This window comes from Bombus affinis, unplaced genomic scaffold, assembly GCF_024516045.1.
Source record: "Bombus affinis isolate iyBomAffi1 unplaced genomic scaffold, iyBomAffi1.2 ctg00000426.1, whole genome shotgun sequence".
In the NCBI taxonomy this organism is placed as follows: domain Eukaryota; kingdom Metazoa; phylum Arthropoda; class Insecta; order Hymenoptera; family Apidae; genus Bombus; species Bombus affinis.
The window spans coordinates 36,504-53,726 of NW_026109086.1; the positions used below are offsets into that span (position 1 = coordinate 36,504).

Genomic DNA, 17,223 nt, shown 5'->3' on the forward strand with positions numbered 1-17,223 from the left:
CGAGCGAGCGGAGCGAGCGAGCAACGATCACAATTTCCAAGCTATACATATACCTTATATTGCCTTGCATATATTTCGTGTTATTACCCCATTTTGTCAGCCATTTCGGACATCACACTGCACTGTACTATGTGGAAATAGTACTATTTGTGTGAAACTATTCATAAACTGTAAACATTTGTCAGTAGGCAATAGGATAAAGACTTCCGGCTCTTCGGGCTGGTGGGAATATTTCAATGTCCGTATGTGCCAAACCGTTGGTTTGTGACACACCTTTACGCGTCCCTCGCTCGCTGCGCTCGCTCGAAAACTATAGCCTAACCTAAAACCATTCCCTCTTGCATTCGTTATACGATATGGAGGCAACTTATTTCAAATTTGGGAACGCGTCGGATCGGTAGAGAGGTTGGACTAAATTTCTACGAGCGAGCGGAGCGAGCGAGCAACGGTCACAATTTCCAAGCTATACATATACCATATATTGCCTTGCATATATTTCGTGTTATTTCCTAATTTTGTCAGCCATTTCGGACATCACACTGCACTGTACTATGTGGAAATAGTACTATTTGTGTGAAACTATTGTTAAACTGTAAATATTTGTCAGTAGGCAATAAGATAAAGACTTCCGGCTCCTCGGGCTGGTGCGAACATTTCAATGTCCGTATGTGCCAAACCGTTGGTTTGTGACACACCTATACGCGTCCCTCGCTCGCTGCGCTCGCTCGAAAACTATAGCCTAACCTAAAACCATTCCCTCTTGCATTCGTTATACGATATGGAAGCGACTTATTTCGAATTTGGGAACGCGTCGGATCGGTAGTGAGGTTGGACTAAATTTCTACGAGCGAGCGGAGCGAGCGAGCAACGATCACAATTTCCAAGCTATGCATATACCTTATATTGCCTTGCATATATTTCGTGTTATTACCTAATTTTGTCTGCCATTTCGGACATCACACTGCACTGTACTATGTGGAAATAGTACTATTTATGTGAAACTATTGATAAACTGTAAACTTTTGTCAGTAGGCAATAGGATGAAGACCTCCAGCTCCTCGGGCTGGTGCGAACATTTCAATGTCCGTATGTGCCAAACCGTTGGATTGTGACACACCTTTACGCGGCCTCGCTCGCCGTGCTCGCTCGAAAAATGTAGCCTCACCTAAAACCATTCCCTCTTGCGTTCGTTATACGATATGGAGGTGACTTATTTCGAATTTGGGAACGTGTCGTATCGGTAGTGAGGTTGGACGAAATTTTTACTAGCGAGCGGAGCGAGCGAGCAACGATCACAATTTCCTAGCTATACATATACCTTATATTGCCTTGCATATATTTCGTGTTATTACCCAATTTTGTCAGCCATTTCGGACATCACACTGCACTGTACTATGTGGAAATAGTACTATTTGTGTGAAACTATTGATAAACTGTAAACATTTGTCAGTAGGCAATAAGATAAAGACTTCCGGCTCCTCGAGCTGGTGCGAACATTTCAATGTCCGTATGTGCCAAACCGTTGGTTTGTGATACACCTTTAAGCGTCCCTCGCTCGCTGCGCTCGCTCGAAAACTATAGCCTAACCTAAAACCATTCCCTCTTGCATTCGTTATACGATATGGAAGCGACTTATTTCAAATTTGGGAACGCGTCGGATCGGTAGGGAGGTTGGACTAAATTTCTACGAGCGAGCGGAGCGAGCGAGCAACGGTCACAATTTCCAAGCTATACATATACCATATATTGCCTTGCATATATTTCCAGTTATTTCCTAATTTTGTCAGCCATTTCGGACATCACACTGCACTGTACTATGTGGAAATAGTACTATTTGTGTGAAACTATTGTTAAACTGTAAATATTTGTCAGTAGGCAATAAGATAAAGACTTCCGGCTCCTCGGGCTGGTGCTAACATTTCAATGTCCGTATGTGCCAAACCGTTGGTTTGTGACACACCTTTACGCGTCCCTCGCTCGCTGCGCTCGCTCGAAAACTATAGCCTAACCTAAAACCATTCCCTCTTGCGTTTGTTATACGATATGGAGGCGACTTATTTCGGATTTGGGAACGTGTCGGATCGGTAGTGAGGTTGGACTAAATTTTTACGAGCGAGCGGAGCGAGCGAGCAACGATCACAATTTCCAAGCTATACATATACCTTATATTGCCTTGCATATATTTCGTGTTATTACCCCATTTTGTCAGCCATTTCGGACATCACACTGCACTGTACTATGTGGAAATAGTACTATTTGTGTGAAACTATTCATAAACTGTAAACATTTGTCAGTAGGCAATAGGATAAAGACTTCCGGCTCTTCGGGCTGGTGGGAATATTTCAATGTCCGTATGTGCCAAACCGTTGGTTTGTGACACACCTTTACGCGTCCCTCGCTCGCTGCGCTCGCTCGAAAACTATAGCCTAACCTAAAACCATTCCCTCTTGCATTCGTTATACGATATGGAGGCAACTTATCTCAAATTTGGGAACGCGTCGGATCGGTAGAAAGGTTGGACTAAATTTCTACGAGCGAGCGGAGCGAGCGAGCAACGGTCACAATTTCCAAGCTATACATATACCATATATTGCCTTGCATATATTTCGTGTTATTTCCTAATTTTGTCAGCCATTTCGGACATCACACTGCACTGTACTATGTGGAAATAGTACTATTTGTGTGAAACTATTGTTAAACTGTAAATATTTGTCAGTAGGCAATAAGATAAAGACTTCCGGCTCCTCGGGCTGGTGCGAACATTTCAATGTCCGTATGTGCCAAACCGTTGGTTTGTGACACACCTATACGCGTCCCTCGCTCGCTGCGCTCGCTCGAAAACTATAGCCTAACCTAAAACCATTCCCTCTTGCATTCGTTATACGATATGGAAGCGACTTATTTCGAATTTGGGAACGCGTCGGATCGGTAGTGAGGTTGGACTAAATTTCTACGAGCGAGCGGAGCGAGCGAGCAACGATCACAATTTCCAAGCTATGCATATACCTTATATTGCCTTGCATATATTTCGTGTTATTACCTAATTTTGTCTGCCATTTCGGACATCACACTGCACTGTACTATGTGGAAATAGTACTATTTATGTGAAACTATTGATAAACTGTAAACTTTTGTCAGTAGGCAATAGGATGAAGACCTCCAGCTCCTCGGGCTGGTGCGAACATTTCAATGTCCGTATGTGCCAAACCGTTGGATTGTGACACACCTTTACGCGGCCTCGCTCGCCGTGCTCGCTCGAAAAATGTAGCCTCACCTAAAACCATTCCCTCTTGCGTTCGTTATACGATATGGAGGTGACTTATTTCGAATTTGGGAACGTGTCGTATCGGTAGTGAGGTTGGACGAAATTTTTACTAGCGAGCGGAGCGAGCGAGCAACGATCACAATTTCCTAGCTATACATATACCTTATATTGCCTTGCATATATTTCGTGTTATTACCCAATTTTGTCAGCCATTTCGGACATCACACTGCACTGTACTATGTGGAAATAGTACTATTTGTGTGAAACTATTGATAAACTGTAAACATTTGTCAGTAGGCAATAAGATAAAGACTTCCGGCTCCTCGAGCTGGTGCGAACATTTCAATGTCCGTATGTGCCAAACCGTTGGTTTGTGATACACCTTTAAGCGTCCCTCGCTCGCTGCGCTCGCTCGAAAACTATAGCCTAACCTAAAACCATTCCCTCTTGCATTCGTTATACGATATGGAAGCGACTTATTTCAAATTTGGGAACGCGTCGGATCGGTAGGGAGGTTGGACTAAATTTCTACGAGCGAGCGGAGCGAGCGAGCAACGGTCACAATTTCCAAGCTATACATATACCTTATATTGCCTTGCATATATTTCGTGTTATTACCCCATTTTGTCAGCCATTTCGGACATCACACTGCACTGTACTATGTGGAAATAGTACTATTTGTGTGAAACTATTCATAAACTGTAAACATTTGTCAGTAGGCAATAGGATAAAGACTTCCGGCTCTTCGGGCTGGTGGGAATATTTCAATGTCCGTATGTGCCAAACCGTTGGTTTGTGACACACCTTTACGCGTCCCTCGCTCGCTGCGCTCGCTCGAAAACTATAGCCTAACCTAAAACCATTCCCTCTTGCATTCGTTATACGATATGGAGGCAACTTATCTCAAATTTGGGAACGCGTCGGATCGGTAGAAAGGTTGGACTAAATTTCTACGAGCGAGCGGAGCGAGCGAGCAACGGTCACAATTTCCAAGCTATACATATACCATATATTGCCTTGCATATATTTCGTGTTATTTCCTAATTTTGTCAGCCATTTCGGACATCACACTGCACTGTACTATGTGGAAATAGTACTATTTGTGTGAAACTATTGTTAAACTGTAAATATTTGTCAGTAGGCAATAAGATAAAGACTTCCGGCTCCTCGGGCTGGTGCGAACATTTCAATGTCCGTATGTGCCAAACCGTTGGTTTGTGACACACCTATACGCGTCCCTCGCTCGCTGCGCTCGCTCGAAAACTATAGCCTAACCTAAAACCATTCCCTCTTGCATTCGTTATACGATATGGAAGCGACTTATTTCGAATTTGGGAACGCGTCCGATCGGTAGTGAGGTTGGACTAAATTTCTACGAGCGAGCGGAGCGAGCGAGCAACGATCACAATTTCCAAGCTATGCATATACCTTATATTGCCTTGCATATATTTCGTGTTATTACCTAATTTTGTCTGCCATTTCGGACATCACACTGCACTGTACTATGTGGAAATAGTACTATTTATGTGAAACTATTGATAAACTATAAACTTTTGTCAGTAGGTAATAGGATGAAGACCTCCGGCTCCTCGGGCTGGTGCGAACATTTCAATGTCCGTATGTGCCAAACCGTTGGATTGTGACACACCTTTACGCGGCCTCGCTCGCCGTGCTCGCTCGAAAAATGTAGCCTCACCTAAAACCATTCCCTCTTGCGTTCGTTATACGATATGGAGGTGACTTATTTCGAATTTGGGAACGTGTCGTATCGGTAGTGAGGTTGGACGAAATTTTTACTAGCGAGCGGAGCGAGCGAGCAACGATCACAATTTCCTAGCTATACATATACCTTATATTGCCTTGCATATATTTCGTGTTATTACCCAATTTTGTCAGCCATTTCGGACATCACACTGCACTGTACTATGTGGAAATAGTACTATTTGTGTGAAACTATTGATAAACTGTAAACATTTGTCAGTAGGCAATAAGATAAAGACTTCCGGCTCCTCGAGCTGGTGCGAACATTTCAATGTCCGTATGTGCCAAACCGTTGGTTTGTGATACACCTTTAAGCGTCCCTCGCTCGCTGCGCTCGCTCGAAAACTATAGCCTAACCTAAAACCATTCCCTCTTGCATTCGTTATACGATATGGAAGCGACTTATTTCAAATTTGGGAACGCGTCGGATCGGTAGGGAGGTTGGACTAAATTTCTACGAGCGAGCGGAGCGAGCGAGCAACGGTCACAATTTCCAAGCTATACATATACCTTGTACTGCCTTGCATATATTTCGTGTTATTACCTAATTTTGTCTGCCTCTTCGGACATCACACTGCACTGTACTGTGTGGAAATAGTACTATTTATGTAAAACTATTCATAAACTGTAAACATTTGTCAGTAGGCAATAAGATAAAGACTTCCGGCTCCTCGGGCTGGTGTGAATATTTCAATGTCCGTATGTGCCAAACCGTTACTTTGTGACACACCTATACGCGTCGCTTGCTCGCCGTGCTCGCTCGAAAAATGTAGCCTAACCTAAAACCATTCCCACTTGCATTCGTTTTACGACATGGAGGCGACCTATTTCGAATTTGGGAACGCGTCGGATCGGTAGTGAGGTTGGACGAAATTTTTACTAGCGAGCGGAGCTAGAGAGCAACGATCACAATTTCCAAGCTATACATTTACCTTATATTGCCTTGCATATATTTCGTGTTATTACCCAATTTTGTCAGCCATTTCGGACATCACACTGCACTGTACTATGTGGAAATAGTACTATTTGTGTGAAACTATTGTTAAACTGTAAATATTTGTCAGTAGGCAATAAGATAAAGAATTCCGGCTCCTCGGGCTGGTGCGAACATTTCAATGTCCGTATGTGCCAAACCGTTGGTTTGTGACACACCTTTACGCGTCCCTCGCTCGCTGCGCTCGCTCGAAAACTATAGCCTAACCTAAAACCATTCCCTCTTGCATTCGTTATACGATATGGAAGCGACTTATTTCGAATTTGGGAACGCGTCGGATCGGTAGTGAGGTTGGACTAAATTTCTACGAGCGAGCGGAGCGAGCGAGCAACGGTAACAATTTCCAAGCTATACATATACCTTATATTGCCTTGCATATATTTCGTGTCATTACCTAATTCTGTCAGCCATTTCGGACATCACATTGCACTGTACTATGTGGAAATAGTACTATTTATGTGAAACTATTGATAAACTGTAATCTTTTGTCAGTAGGCAATAGGATAAAGACCTCCTTCTCCTCGGGCTGGTGCGAATATTTCAATGTCCGTATGTGCCAAACCGTTGGTTTGTGACACACCTTTACGCGGCCTCGCTCGCCGTGCTCGCTCGAAAAATGTAGCCTCACCTATTCCTAAAACCATTCCCTCTTGCGTTCGTTATACGATATGGAGGTGACTTATTTCGAATTTGGGAACGTGTCGGATCGGTAGTGTGGTTGGACCAAATTTTTACTAGCGAGCGGAGCGAGCGAGCAACGATCACAATTTCCAAGCTATACATATACCTTGTACTGCCTTGCATATATTTCGTGTTATTACCTAATTTTGTCTGCCTCTTCGGACATCACACTGCACTGTACTGTGTGGAAATAGTACTATTTATGTAAAACTATTCATAAATTGTAAACATTTGTCAGTAGGCAATAAGATAAACACTTCCGGCTCCTCGGGCTGGTGTGAATATTTCAATGTCCGTATGTGCCAAACCGTTACTTTGTGACACACCTATACGCGTCGCTTGCTCGCCGTGCTCGCTCGAAAAATGTAGCCTAACCTAAAACCATTCCCACTTGCATTCGTTTTACGATATGGAGGCGACCTATTTTGAATTTGGGAACGCGTCGGATCGGTACTGAGGTTGGACTAAATTTCTCCGAGCGAGCGGAGCGAGCGAGCAACGGTCACAATTTCCAAGCTATACATATACCGTATATTGCCTTGCATATATTTCGTGTTATTACCTAATTTTGTCAGCCATTTCGGTCATCACATGGCACTGTACTATGTGGAAATAGTACTATTTATGTGAAACTATTGATAAACTGTAAACATTTGTCAGTATGCAATAGGATAAACACTTCCGGCTCCTCGTGCTGGTTCGAATATTTCAATGTCTCCATGTGCCATACCGTTGGATTGTGACACACCTTTACGCGTCCCTCGCTCGCTGCGCTCGCTCGAAAACTATAGCCTAACCTAAAACCATTCCCTCTTGCATTCGTTATGCGATATGGAAGCGACTTATTTCGAATTTGGGAACGCGTCGGATCGGTAGTGAGGTTGGACTAAATTTCTACGAGCGAGCTGAGCGAGCGAGCAACGGTCACAATTTCCAAGCTATACATATACCTTATATTGCCTCGCATATATTTCGTGTTATTACCTAATTTTGTCAGCCATTTCGGACATCTCATTGCACTGTACTATGTGGAAATAGTACTATTTGTGTGAAACTATTGATAAACTGTATACTTTTGTCAGTAGGCAATAGGATGAAGACCTCCGGCTCCTCGTGCTGGGGCGAATATTTCAATGTCCGTATGTGCCAAACCGTTGGTTTGTAACACACCTTTACGCGTCCCTCGCTCGCTGCGCTAGCTCGAAAACTATAGCCTAAGCTAAAACCATTCCCTCTTGCATTCGTTTTACGATATGGTGGCGACTTATTTCGAATTTGGGAACGCGTCGGATCGGTAGTGAGGTTGGACTAAATTTCTACGAGCGAGCGGAGCGAGCGAGCCACGGTCACAATTTCCAAGCTATACATATACCTTATATTGCCTTGCATATATTTGTGTTATTACCTAATTTTGTCAGCCATTTCGGACATCACATTGCACTGTACTATTTGGAAATAGTACTATTTATGTGAAACTATTGATAAACTGTAAACTTTTGTCAGTAGGCAATAGGATAAAGATCTCCGGCTCCTCGGGCTGGTGGGAACATTTCAATGTCCGTATGTGCCAAACCGTTGGATTGTGACACACCTTTACGCGTCACTTGCTCGCCGTGCTCGCTCGAAAAATTTAGCCTCACCTATGACCATTCCTTCTTGCGTTCGTTATACGATATGGAGGCGACTTATTTCAAATTTGGGAACGCGTCTGATCGGTAGTGAGGTTGGACTAAATTTCTACGAACGAGCGGAGCGAGCGAGCAACGGTCACAATTTCCAAGCTATACATATACCTTATATTGCCTTGCATATATTTCGTGTTATTACCTAATTTTGTCAGCCATTTCGGACATCTCATTGCACTGTACTATGTGGAAATAGTACTATTTGTGTGATACTATTGATGTATTTTCGAGCTATCGCGGGGAGACGCGGTCGTTAGAATACGCGCCAACGGGAGTCGTAAATTCCCGTTACGATCAGAATGATCGACACCACGAATAGTTCGATCCCCGTATTTCGATTAAGATAATAGGGGTGATTCAGGTATGATAACACTGTGGATCACAGAGTTAAAATTTATATTTCCAACAATTAATATACACGAATGAATAGATATAAACACTTAATAACTTATCACGCTGCAATAAAAGAGTAGCACGGTATGAGACTTAATGTTAGATCTTTGACTCAATGTGTAACGTTCGACGCGTCACAAGGAACTGATCGACTTTAGATGATTTCTTTGTTTCATCTTTAAGGCGACCCCCACTATACTTAGGTCACGCCACCGTTCGCGCCTATGATCACGTATGTCTGTTCTTGCGTGGAAAACGTAACGGACCAAATTCGACGTTTCGAGAACTCGCTGCTTGGCGACAGCCATGCGCTCATCGATACATTGTATATGATCCGGCGGTCAGATAAGACGATCTGACTGAGACATTGTAGGGCCGCGAGTGACGGTTAGAAAATACAGCCTGTATTAAGCCTAGTGGCGTAACATCCTCCCCCCGTTGAGAGGGTACCGATCAAATGATATGGTGTGGAGTCAGGTGCGTCGCTGGCGAATCTCCTTCGCTCCGTGGGGGTGGTCGGAAGGGTCTGGATCGGAGTGAATGGGTAAGGGGACCAATCTTTTGACGCCACGATCCAGGGTAGTTGTTGCCGTCTGCACGGTAGCGGTCCGTATGATTCCGTCGACTCCTGGATGGACCTTGATCACGCGGCCCAAAGGCCATTGCATGGGTGGTACGTTATCCTCCCTGAGAACTACTACGGTGCCTTCTCGGATATCATGTTTGCCCTTGTCCCATTTATTGCGGCGGGTTAGCTCGTTGAGGTACTCTCGATGCCATCTGCTCCAGAACTGCTGTTTGATCTGGTGGATGCGCTGCCAACTTGATAACCGTCCTGATGGAACTGTCCTGAAATCACGCTCCCGTAAACTCGTGAGTGTGTCACCGATTAGAAAATGGCCGGGAGTGAGGACAGGGGGATCTTTCGGATCGGGTGATATGGGAGTCAGTGGGCGTGAATTAAGGATGGCTTCAATCTCAACCACAAGAGTATGAAGGTGCTCAAAGGTCAATAGCTCCGTGCCGACGACGCGGATGAGATGGCGCTTGAAGGATTTCACCGCGGCTTCCCATAAACCGCCAAAGTGTGGTGAGTTTGGAGGGTTGAAACGCCATTGTATCTGTCGGTCGGCGAGAAAATTCTGTACCCTCTCCTTGTGGTCGTCAGACTGCAAGAGGGTCCGGAGTTCTTGTAGCTCCCGGTTGGCCCCGACGAAATTGGTGCCATTGTCGGTAAGGATGGTTGCGCAATGTCCTCGCCGCGAAATGAATCGACGTAGAGCGGCTAGGAAAGCGTCGGTGGTTAGATCGCTGACTAGTTCTATATGGACAGCCTTGGTTGCTAGACAAACGAATATGGCAGCGTATATTTTTATTTTACGTCGGTTGCGATCCCTCCTCTCCTTGATGTAGAATGGGCCGCAGTAGTCGATTCCGACGTTCGTAAACGGACGCGATTCGGTAATACGCGCCTCTGGCAACTCACCCATCAAATATTCCACTGGTGGCGGGTTGGCTCTGCAGCAGCGGACGCACCTTTTAATGGTACGCCACACTTGGCTACGACCGTCGATCGGCCAGTAGCGCAATCTTACCGCGTACAGGGTGGCTTGTGTCCCGGTGTGGTGGTTTTTCCGATGCTCCTGGTCTATGATGAGCTCTGTAACAGATGCTTTGGGTAATATAATGGGGTATTTTTGATTGAAGGGTATAGAAGAGTTGGTTAGTCGTCCTCCGACTCGTAATATCCCATCTTCGTCGAGGAAGGGATTTAATGGCTGTAGTTTTCCTCCAACGTCCCTGCTTCGATCTTTCTGTAGTGTCCGAATTTCCGTCGCAAAATGACTGGATTGTATGATTTTGATCACCCTGTTGTGAGCCCTGGTTAATTCGTCTGTTGTTAGATGGGCAGCTAGGTGTTGTTTATGTTTCCATCGAAGACACCAAGCGACGACTCTGATTAGTCTGGTCCAGGACGAGTATCGGTGAAGGAGGGGGTTATCGTTGTTATTCGTCGTTAGACAGATCGTTTTTTTCTGTTCCGGGATGTCCCCCGACGGTGTAGGAATCCAGATCGGCCAGTTCTCCTGCTGCTGCTTGAGCCATTCGGGTCCGTGTTTCCAGATGTTTGGACGCAGGAATTCCTTGGGAGCCTGCCCTCGGGAGATCAGATCCGCTGGGTTGTCATCCGTAGGCACATGCCGCCAATCGGCGATGTTGGTTTTCGTTTGGATCTCGGCCACGCGGTTCGCTACGAATGTTTTTAACGTATGTGGCGAGGACTTGATCCACTGGAGCACGATGGTCGAATCTGTCCAATAAACGATCCGAGAAACGTCTATAGTGAGGGAATTCTTTACCATGGACATTAGCGAGGTGAGGAGCAATGCTCCGCTTAATTCGAGTCTTGGGATTGTCAAGGATTTTAGCGGCGCGACCTTTGATCGCGCGGTGAGTAATTGGGTTTCGATATGTCCATCCGAGCTGAGACTGCGCAGATATATACATGCCCCGTATGCCTTTTCACTGGCGTCGCAAAAACCGTGTAGTTCTATTTGAGTGGCTGCCTTGACCACCGTTTTGCGAGGAAATCGAATATCACTAAGCAAGGGTAGTTGGGTATAGTATCGGTCCCATTCTGTATGCAATTCGGATGGCAAGGATTCATCCCAGTCTAGTTTTAATGCCCAGACGCGTTGAAGCAATATTTTGGCTCTGACAATCACTGGCGCGAGCAATCCTAATGGATCATAAATTCGGGCTATCACCGAACTCATTGATCGCTTTGTGACACGGGTGATGGTCGCTGTGGGTTCAACTGAGTACAGTATTGTGTCATCCTGGGAATCCCAATAGATACCTAGAGTTTTCAATGTCTGTGACTCACCCAATTGTAGTGTTCGATTTGTATCTCTCTCGGATAGTCCACGCAGTATGTCCTTATCGTTAGATGCCCATTCACGGATGTTTAAGCCGCCCGATCTGAGAAGGTCCGTGAGTTCGTGTCGTACCGCTATTAACTCTTCCTTTGTATCGGCCCCGGTGAGGGCGTCGTCGACATAGAAATCACGCTGTACAACCGATGACGCTCGCGGAAATCGATTTCCTTCGTCTTCTGCTAATTGTTTCAGGCAGCGGAGTGCTAAATATGGGGCAGCTGATAGTCCGAAGGTCACGGTGTTGAGCTGATAAGTATCGATTTCCCCGTTGGAATTGCGCCATAGAATCAGTTGATATTTACGATCGTCTGGGCGTACGAGAATTTGTCGATACATCTTCTCGATGTCACCCGTTAGGACATACTGATGTGATCGGAATCTCAGCAGAATCTCAACCAGATCTTCTTGGAGTTTGGGTCCGGTATGCAGAGTGTCGTTGAGAGAAACTCCGGTGGTGCTGATTGCTGATCCATCGAACACTACCCGGAGTTTAGTGGTGTTGCTCGATTCCTTTATCACGCCGTGATGCGGCAAATAGTAACCATTATTTGAGGGATGAGTGTGCGGAATCTTGGTCATATGACCTAAGTCTAAATATTCTTGGATCACCGTGTTGTACGCGGCTTCGAATTGCTTATCGCGTTGGAACCGGCGAGAAAGAGCGGCGAGTCTACTCATTGCAACGGACTTTGATGTCCCAAGTGTGGGAAGCTTCTCGTTGAAGGGCAGGGCGACGATATATCGCCCTTCCTTGTTGCGTCGGACATGGTTACGGAAATGTTCTTCGCACTGTAATTCCGCTTCCGATAAATGTGTGGTGGATGGTCCCTCGTCGATTTCCCAAAATCGCGAGAGATCCGTTTGTAGATCGGCTGTGGTCATGTGAAACGAATGTGTGCCCGATTGCGTGGATGGGCTCCCCCCGATAACCCAACCGAAGCGAGTTTTTTGCAAACATAACTCAGTATCGATGGATTGTGATATTTTAATCTGCCCGACACATAATGAGGCTAACGTTGGTCCCGAGCTCAATAATATTTCGATAGGGCTTGGTATGTGAAATGTTGGATCGGCTAATTTTAGATTTTTGGGTATCTGGAGAGCGGACCGATCGATTGGGTGGTCTGGGACTGCCGATGATATTGTTGGGATTACTAAAAACGTTGCTGTGCGTTCATATTTGCCATCCATAGAAACAATGGTTGTCGTTAGTTGGCTCCTTGCGATAGTGGTCAAGTCGTCGAGGGCTCCGATTGGGACCGAACATCTCTTTCGTTTTATACCGAGGGAGTTTGCGAATTTCTCAGTCATGAAATTCATACTAGAGCCAGTATCTAGCAGTGCTCTGGCTCGAATTGGAGATGCCCTCTTGTCTAGCACATCGATCTGTGCTGTGACCAGCAGATCATGATGCGGCGTAACGTCTAGAGATATATGTGTCGTTTCGGTCCCTTCCTTTGCGGCCCGTTTGTCTAGTCAGTTTTGACCTGGTTGGGTTTTAGACGAGGATTCTGGAACATTACCCTTGGTCCGTGATGCGCGTGACTCATACGAAGTGTGAACTTTTGTATCGCTTGGAGCCGAAGGTGTAGGGTTATTTGAATGTTTGGCGGGTCGTCTCGAATGGTGGACCGAACGCGACTTCGATGATCCGGATGGCGATTGTCCATGAGAGGATCGTTCGTACGATGAACGACATCCCGACGATCGACCGCTTGATGAACGACTGTCTGACGACGACCGACCGCTCGATGAACGACTGCTCGACGACCGCGAATTTTCTTGTATTTGTTCTCGGTGTAGGTACGTATGATGTCGTCGCCCGCAGATATGACACGAACGCGCGGTGCACTGTGTTATCGAATGTCCGTTGCCTAGACAGTTTGTACACAGCGATGCCATTTTTACGAGTTGAAGGCGTTCTATGGTTGATTTGGCTTTGAAAACTTTACAGTCTCTGAGGTTGTGGGGTCCGTCGCAGGTCGGACACACCAGCGCCCTGCTGGTTGTAGCATAGGTTCGTCCATGTGGTAGGTTATGTCGGCGACGATGAGGTTTGGGGGGTGGCTCCTTTGTTTTCGTTACTTTAGAGAGGAGCTGATTCCCGTTGGCTCGTGTTTTTAGGAATTCCATCAGCTGATGGTAGGAAGGTACTTCCTGATTTGGCAACGTACGTTGCCATTTACGCATACTAGACGAAGGCAATTTTGACGCGATCAACTCGATAAGTACTACATCTGAAGTTACAGACTGTCCTAATCTTTCGAGCGCTTTGAGATTTACGCTGATGGTTTCCATCAAATCCTCAATGGCTTCAGGAGTTTCCTTTTCTATTTCGGGATAACTGCGCATCAATTCCCAATGACGCATACAGATCCGGAGGGGGCAATTAAATTTCTCCTTCAATGTGTTAAGCGCGATGGGGTAGTTGGCATCTGTGGGTTCCAATGATTGGATGCTCCGTGCGGCCCGTCCAGTGATAGCTGCGCGTAGATATTGAAATTTCTGGACATTCGTTAAATTTTCATTACGATCTACAGTGGATGAGAACGTGTCATAAAAATAGGTCCAGTTCTCGAGGGCACCGTCGAACGGAGGAGCGCGGACCTCTGGTAAGGTAAGTGATGTCGGCTCGGGCTTCACGCCTGAATCGCGCGTTTTAGTCGGAGAGGGGTTTGGTGCGGGTATTTTATCAAGGAGACCTGTGAACCGTACGTCAATCTCCAGCCTCTCTTGATACAACGCGGCGGCCCGATCGACTTCCCCTTCATCTAACCCTTCTAACTCGTCTTGAACCGCGAGTAACTTCTTCCAGACGTCGTCGAACGCTTGACGGCAAGATACTAAGTAGCCGTTGTCTACTTGACCAGACTCTTCGTATTCATCGAGTTGGCGTTTCGTGATTGTAAAGCGGTTGGCGAGGCCGCTTCGTCTCCGCCTCAATGTGCTGATCGAGTCAGGTTGGGCCATATTTGATTTTAATGGTAGGAACGATCTTACCTGGATCAAATGGGCGTTGGTCAGAGAGTCGGTTTTTACTCGCTACAGTGTGGCGTGGGCTCGTGTAGATGCTGAACGAAGGAGGTGTTCCTCTCCGGTGGCGGCTCCTTTGGTCAGTTGACTAAGGTGTTGGAATGTGGATTTCACGTGACACTGTATAGTCACTGGTCAGTGCACTTCTTTGATGGCACGTGATCCGGCTCGAAGGACCATGTATTTTCGAGCTATCGCGGGGAGACGCGGTCGTTAGAATACACGCCAACGGGAGTCGTAAATTCCCGTTACGATCAGAATGATCGACACCACGAATAGTTCGATCCCCGTATTTCGATTAAGATAATAGGGGTGATTCAGGTATGATAACACTGTGGATCACAGAGTTAAAATTTATATTTCCAACAATTAATATACACGAATGAATAGATATAAACACTTAATAACTTATCACGCTGCAATAAAAGAGTAGCACGGTATGAGACTTAATGTTAGATCTTTGACTCAATGTGTAACGTTCGACGCGTCACAAGGAACTGATCGACTTTAGATGATTTCTTTGTTTCATCTTTAAGGCGACCCCCACTATACTTAGGTCACGCCACCGTTCGCGCCTATGATCACGTATGTCTGTTCTTGCGTGGAAAACGTAACGGACCAAATTCGACGTTTCGAGAACTCGCTGCTTGGCGACAGCCATGCGCTCATCGATACATTGTATATGATCCGGCGGTCAGATAAGACGATCTGACTGAGACATTGTAGGGCCGCGAGTGACGGTTAGAAAATACAGCCTGTATTAAGCCTAGTGGCGTAACAATTGATAAACTGTAAACTTTTGTCAGTAGGCAATAGGATGAAGACCTCCGGCTCCTCGGGCTGGTGCGAACATTTCAATGTCCGTATGTGCCAAACCGTTGGTTTGTGACACACCTTTACGCGTCCCTCGCTCGCTGCGCTCGCTCGAAAACTATAGCCTTACCTAAAACCATTCCCTCTTGCATTCGTTATACGATATGGTGGCGACTTATTTCGAATTTGGGAACGCGTCGGATCGGTAGTGAGGTTGGACTAAATTTCCACGAGCGAGCGGCGCGAGCGAGCAACGGTCACAATTTCCAAGCTATATATATACCTTATATTGCCTTGCATATATTTCGTGTTATTACCTAATTCTATCAGCCATTTCTGACATCACATTGCACTGTATTATGTGGAAATAGTACTATTTATGTGAAACTATTGATAAACTGTAAACTTTTGTCAGTAGGCAATAGGATAAAGACTTCCGGCTCCTCGGGCTGGTGTGAATATTTCAATGTCCGTATGTGCCAAACCGTTGGTTTGTGACACACCTATACGCATCCCTCGCTCGCTGCTCTCGCTTGAAAACTATACCCTAACCTAAAACCATTCCCTCTTGCATTCGTTATACGATATGGTGGCGACTTATTTCGAATTTGGGAACGCGTCGGATCGGTAGTGAGGTTGGACTAAATTTCTACGAGCGAGCGGAGCGAGCGAGCAACGGTCACAATTTCCAAGCTATACCTATACCTTATATTGCCTGGCATATATTTCGTGATATTACCTAATTTTGTCAGCCATTTCGGACAACACATTGCACTGTACGATTTGGAAATAGTACTATTTATGTGAAACTATTGATAAACTGTAAACGTTTTTCAGTAGGCAATAGGATAAAGATCTCCGGCTCCTCGGGCTCGTGCGAACATTTCAATGTCCGTATGTGCCAAACCGTTGGATTGTGACACACCTTTACGCGTCCCTTGCTCGCCGTGCTCGCTCGAAAAATGTAGCCTCACCTAAAACCATTCCCTCTTGCGTTCGTTATACGATATGGAGGCGACATATTTCAAATTTGGGAACGCGTCGGATCGGTAGTGAGGTTGGACTAAATTTCTACGAGCGAGCGGAGCGAGCGAGCATCGGTCACAATTTCCAAGCTATACATATACCTTATATTGGCTTGCATATATTTCGTGTTATTACCTAATTCTGTCAGCCATTTCGGACATCACATTGCACTGTACTATGTGGAAATAGTACTATTTATGTGAAACTATTGATAAACTGTAATCTTTTGTCAGTAGGCAATAGGATAAAGACCTCTTTCTCCTCGGGCTGGTGCGAACATTTCAATGTCCGTATGTGCCAAACCGTTGGTTTGTGACACACCTTTACGCGTCCCTCGCTCGCTGCGCTCGCTCGAAAACTATAGCCTTACCTAAAACCATTCCCTCTTGCATTCGTTATACGATATGGTGGCGACTTATTTCGAATTTGGGAACGCGTCGGATCGGTAGTGAGGTTGGACTAAATTTCCACGAGCGAGCGGCGCGAGCGAGCAACGGTCACAATTTCCAAGCTATATATATACCTTATATTGCCTTGCATATATTTCGTGTTATTACCTAATTCTATCAGCCATTTCTGACATCACATTGCACTGTATTATGTGGAAATAGTACTATTTATGTGAAACTATTG

General features: G+C 45.6%; 1 protein-coding gene across 1 annotated transcript; it reads right to left on the minus strand.

Annotated features, from left to right (window-relative positions):
* Positions 1–9,456: 9,456 nt before the first annotated feature.
* On the minus strand, positions 9,457–14,688 carry LOC126928000 (uncharacterized; the record flags this gene model as incomplete). Its single annotated transcript, XM_050743953.1, has 2 exons — positions 13,671–14,688; positions 9,457–13,190 (listed from the first exon to the last, which is right to left on the minus strand). Coding segments are annotated over exons 1-2 (4,752 nt in total), but the record flags the coding sequence as incomplete, so codon positions are not given.
* Positions 14,689–17,223: the final 2,535 nt, after the last annotated feature.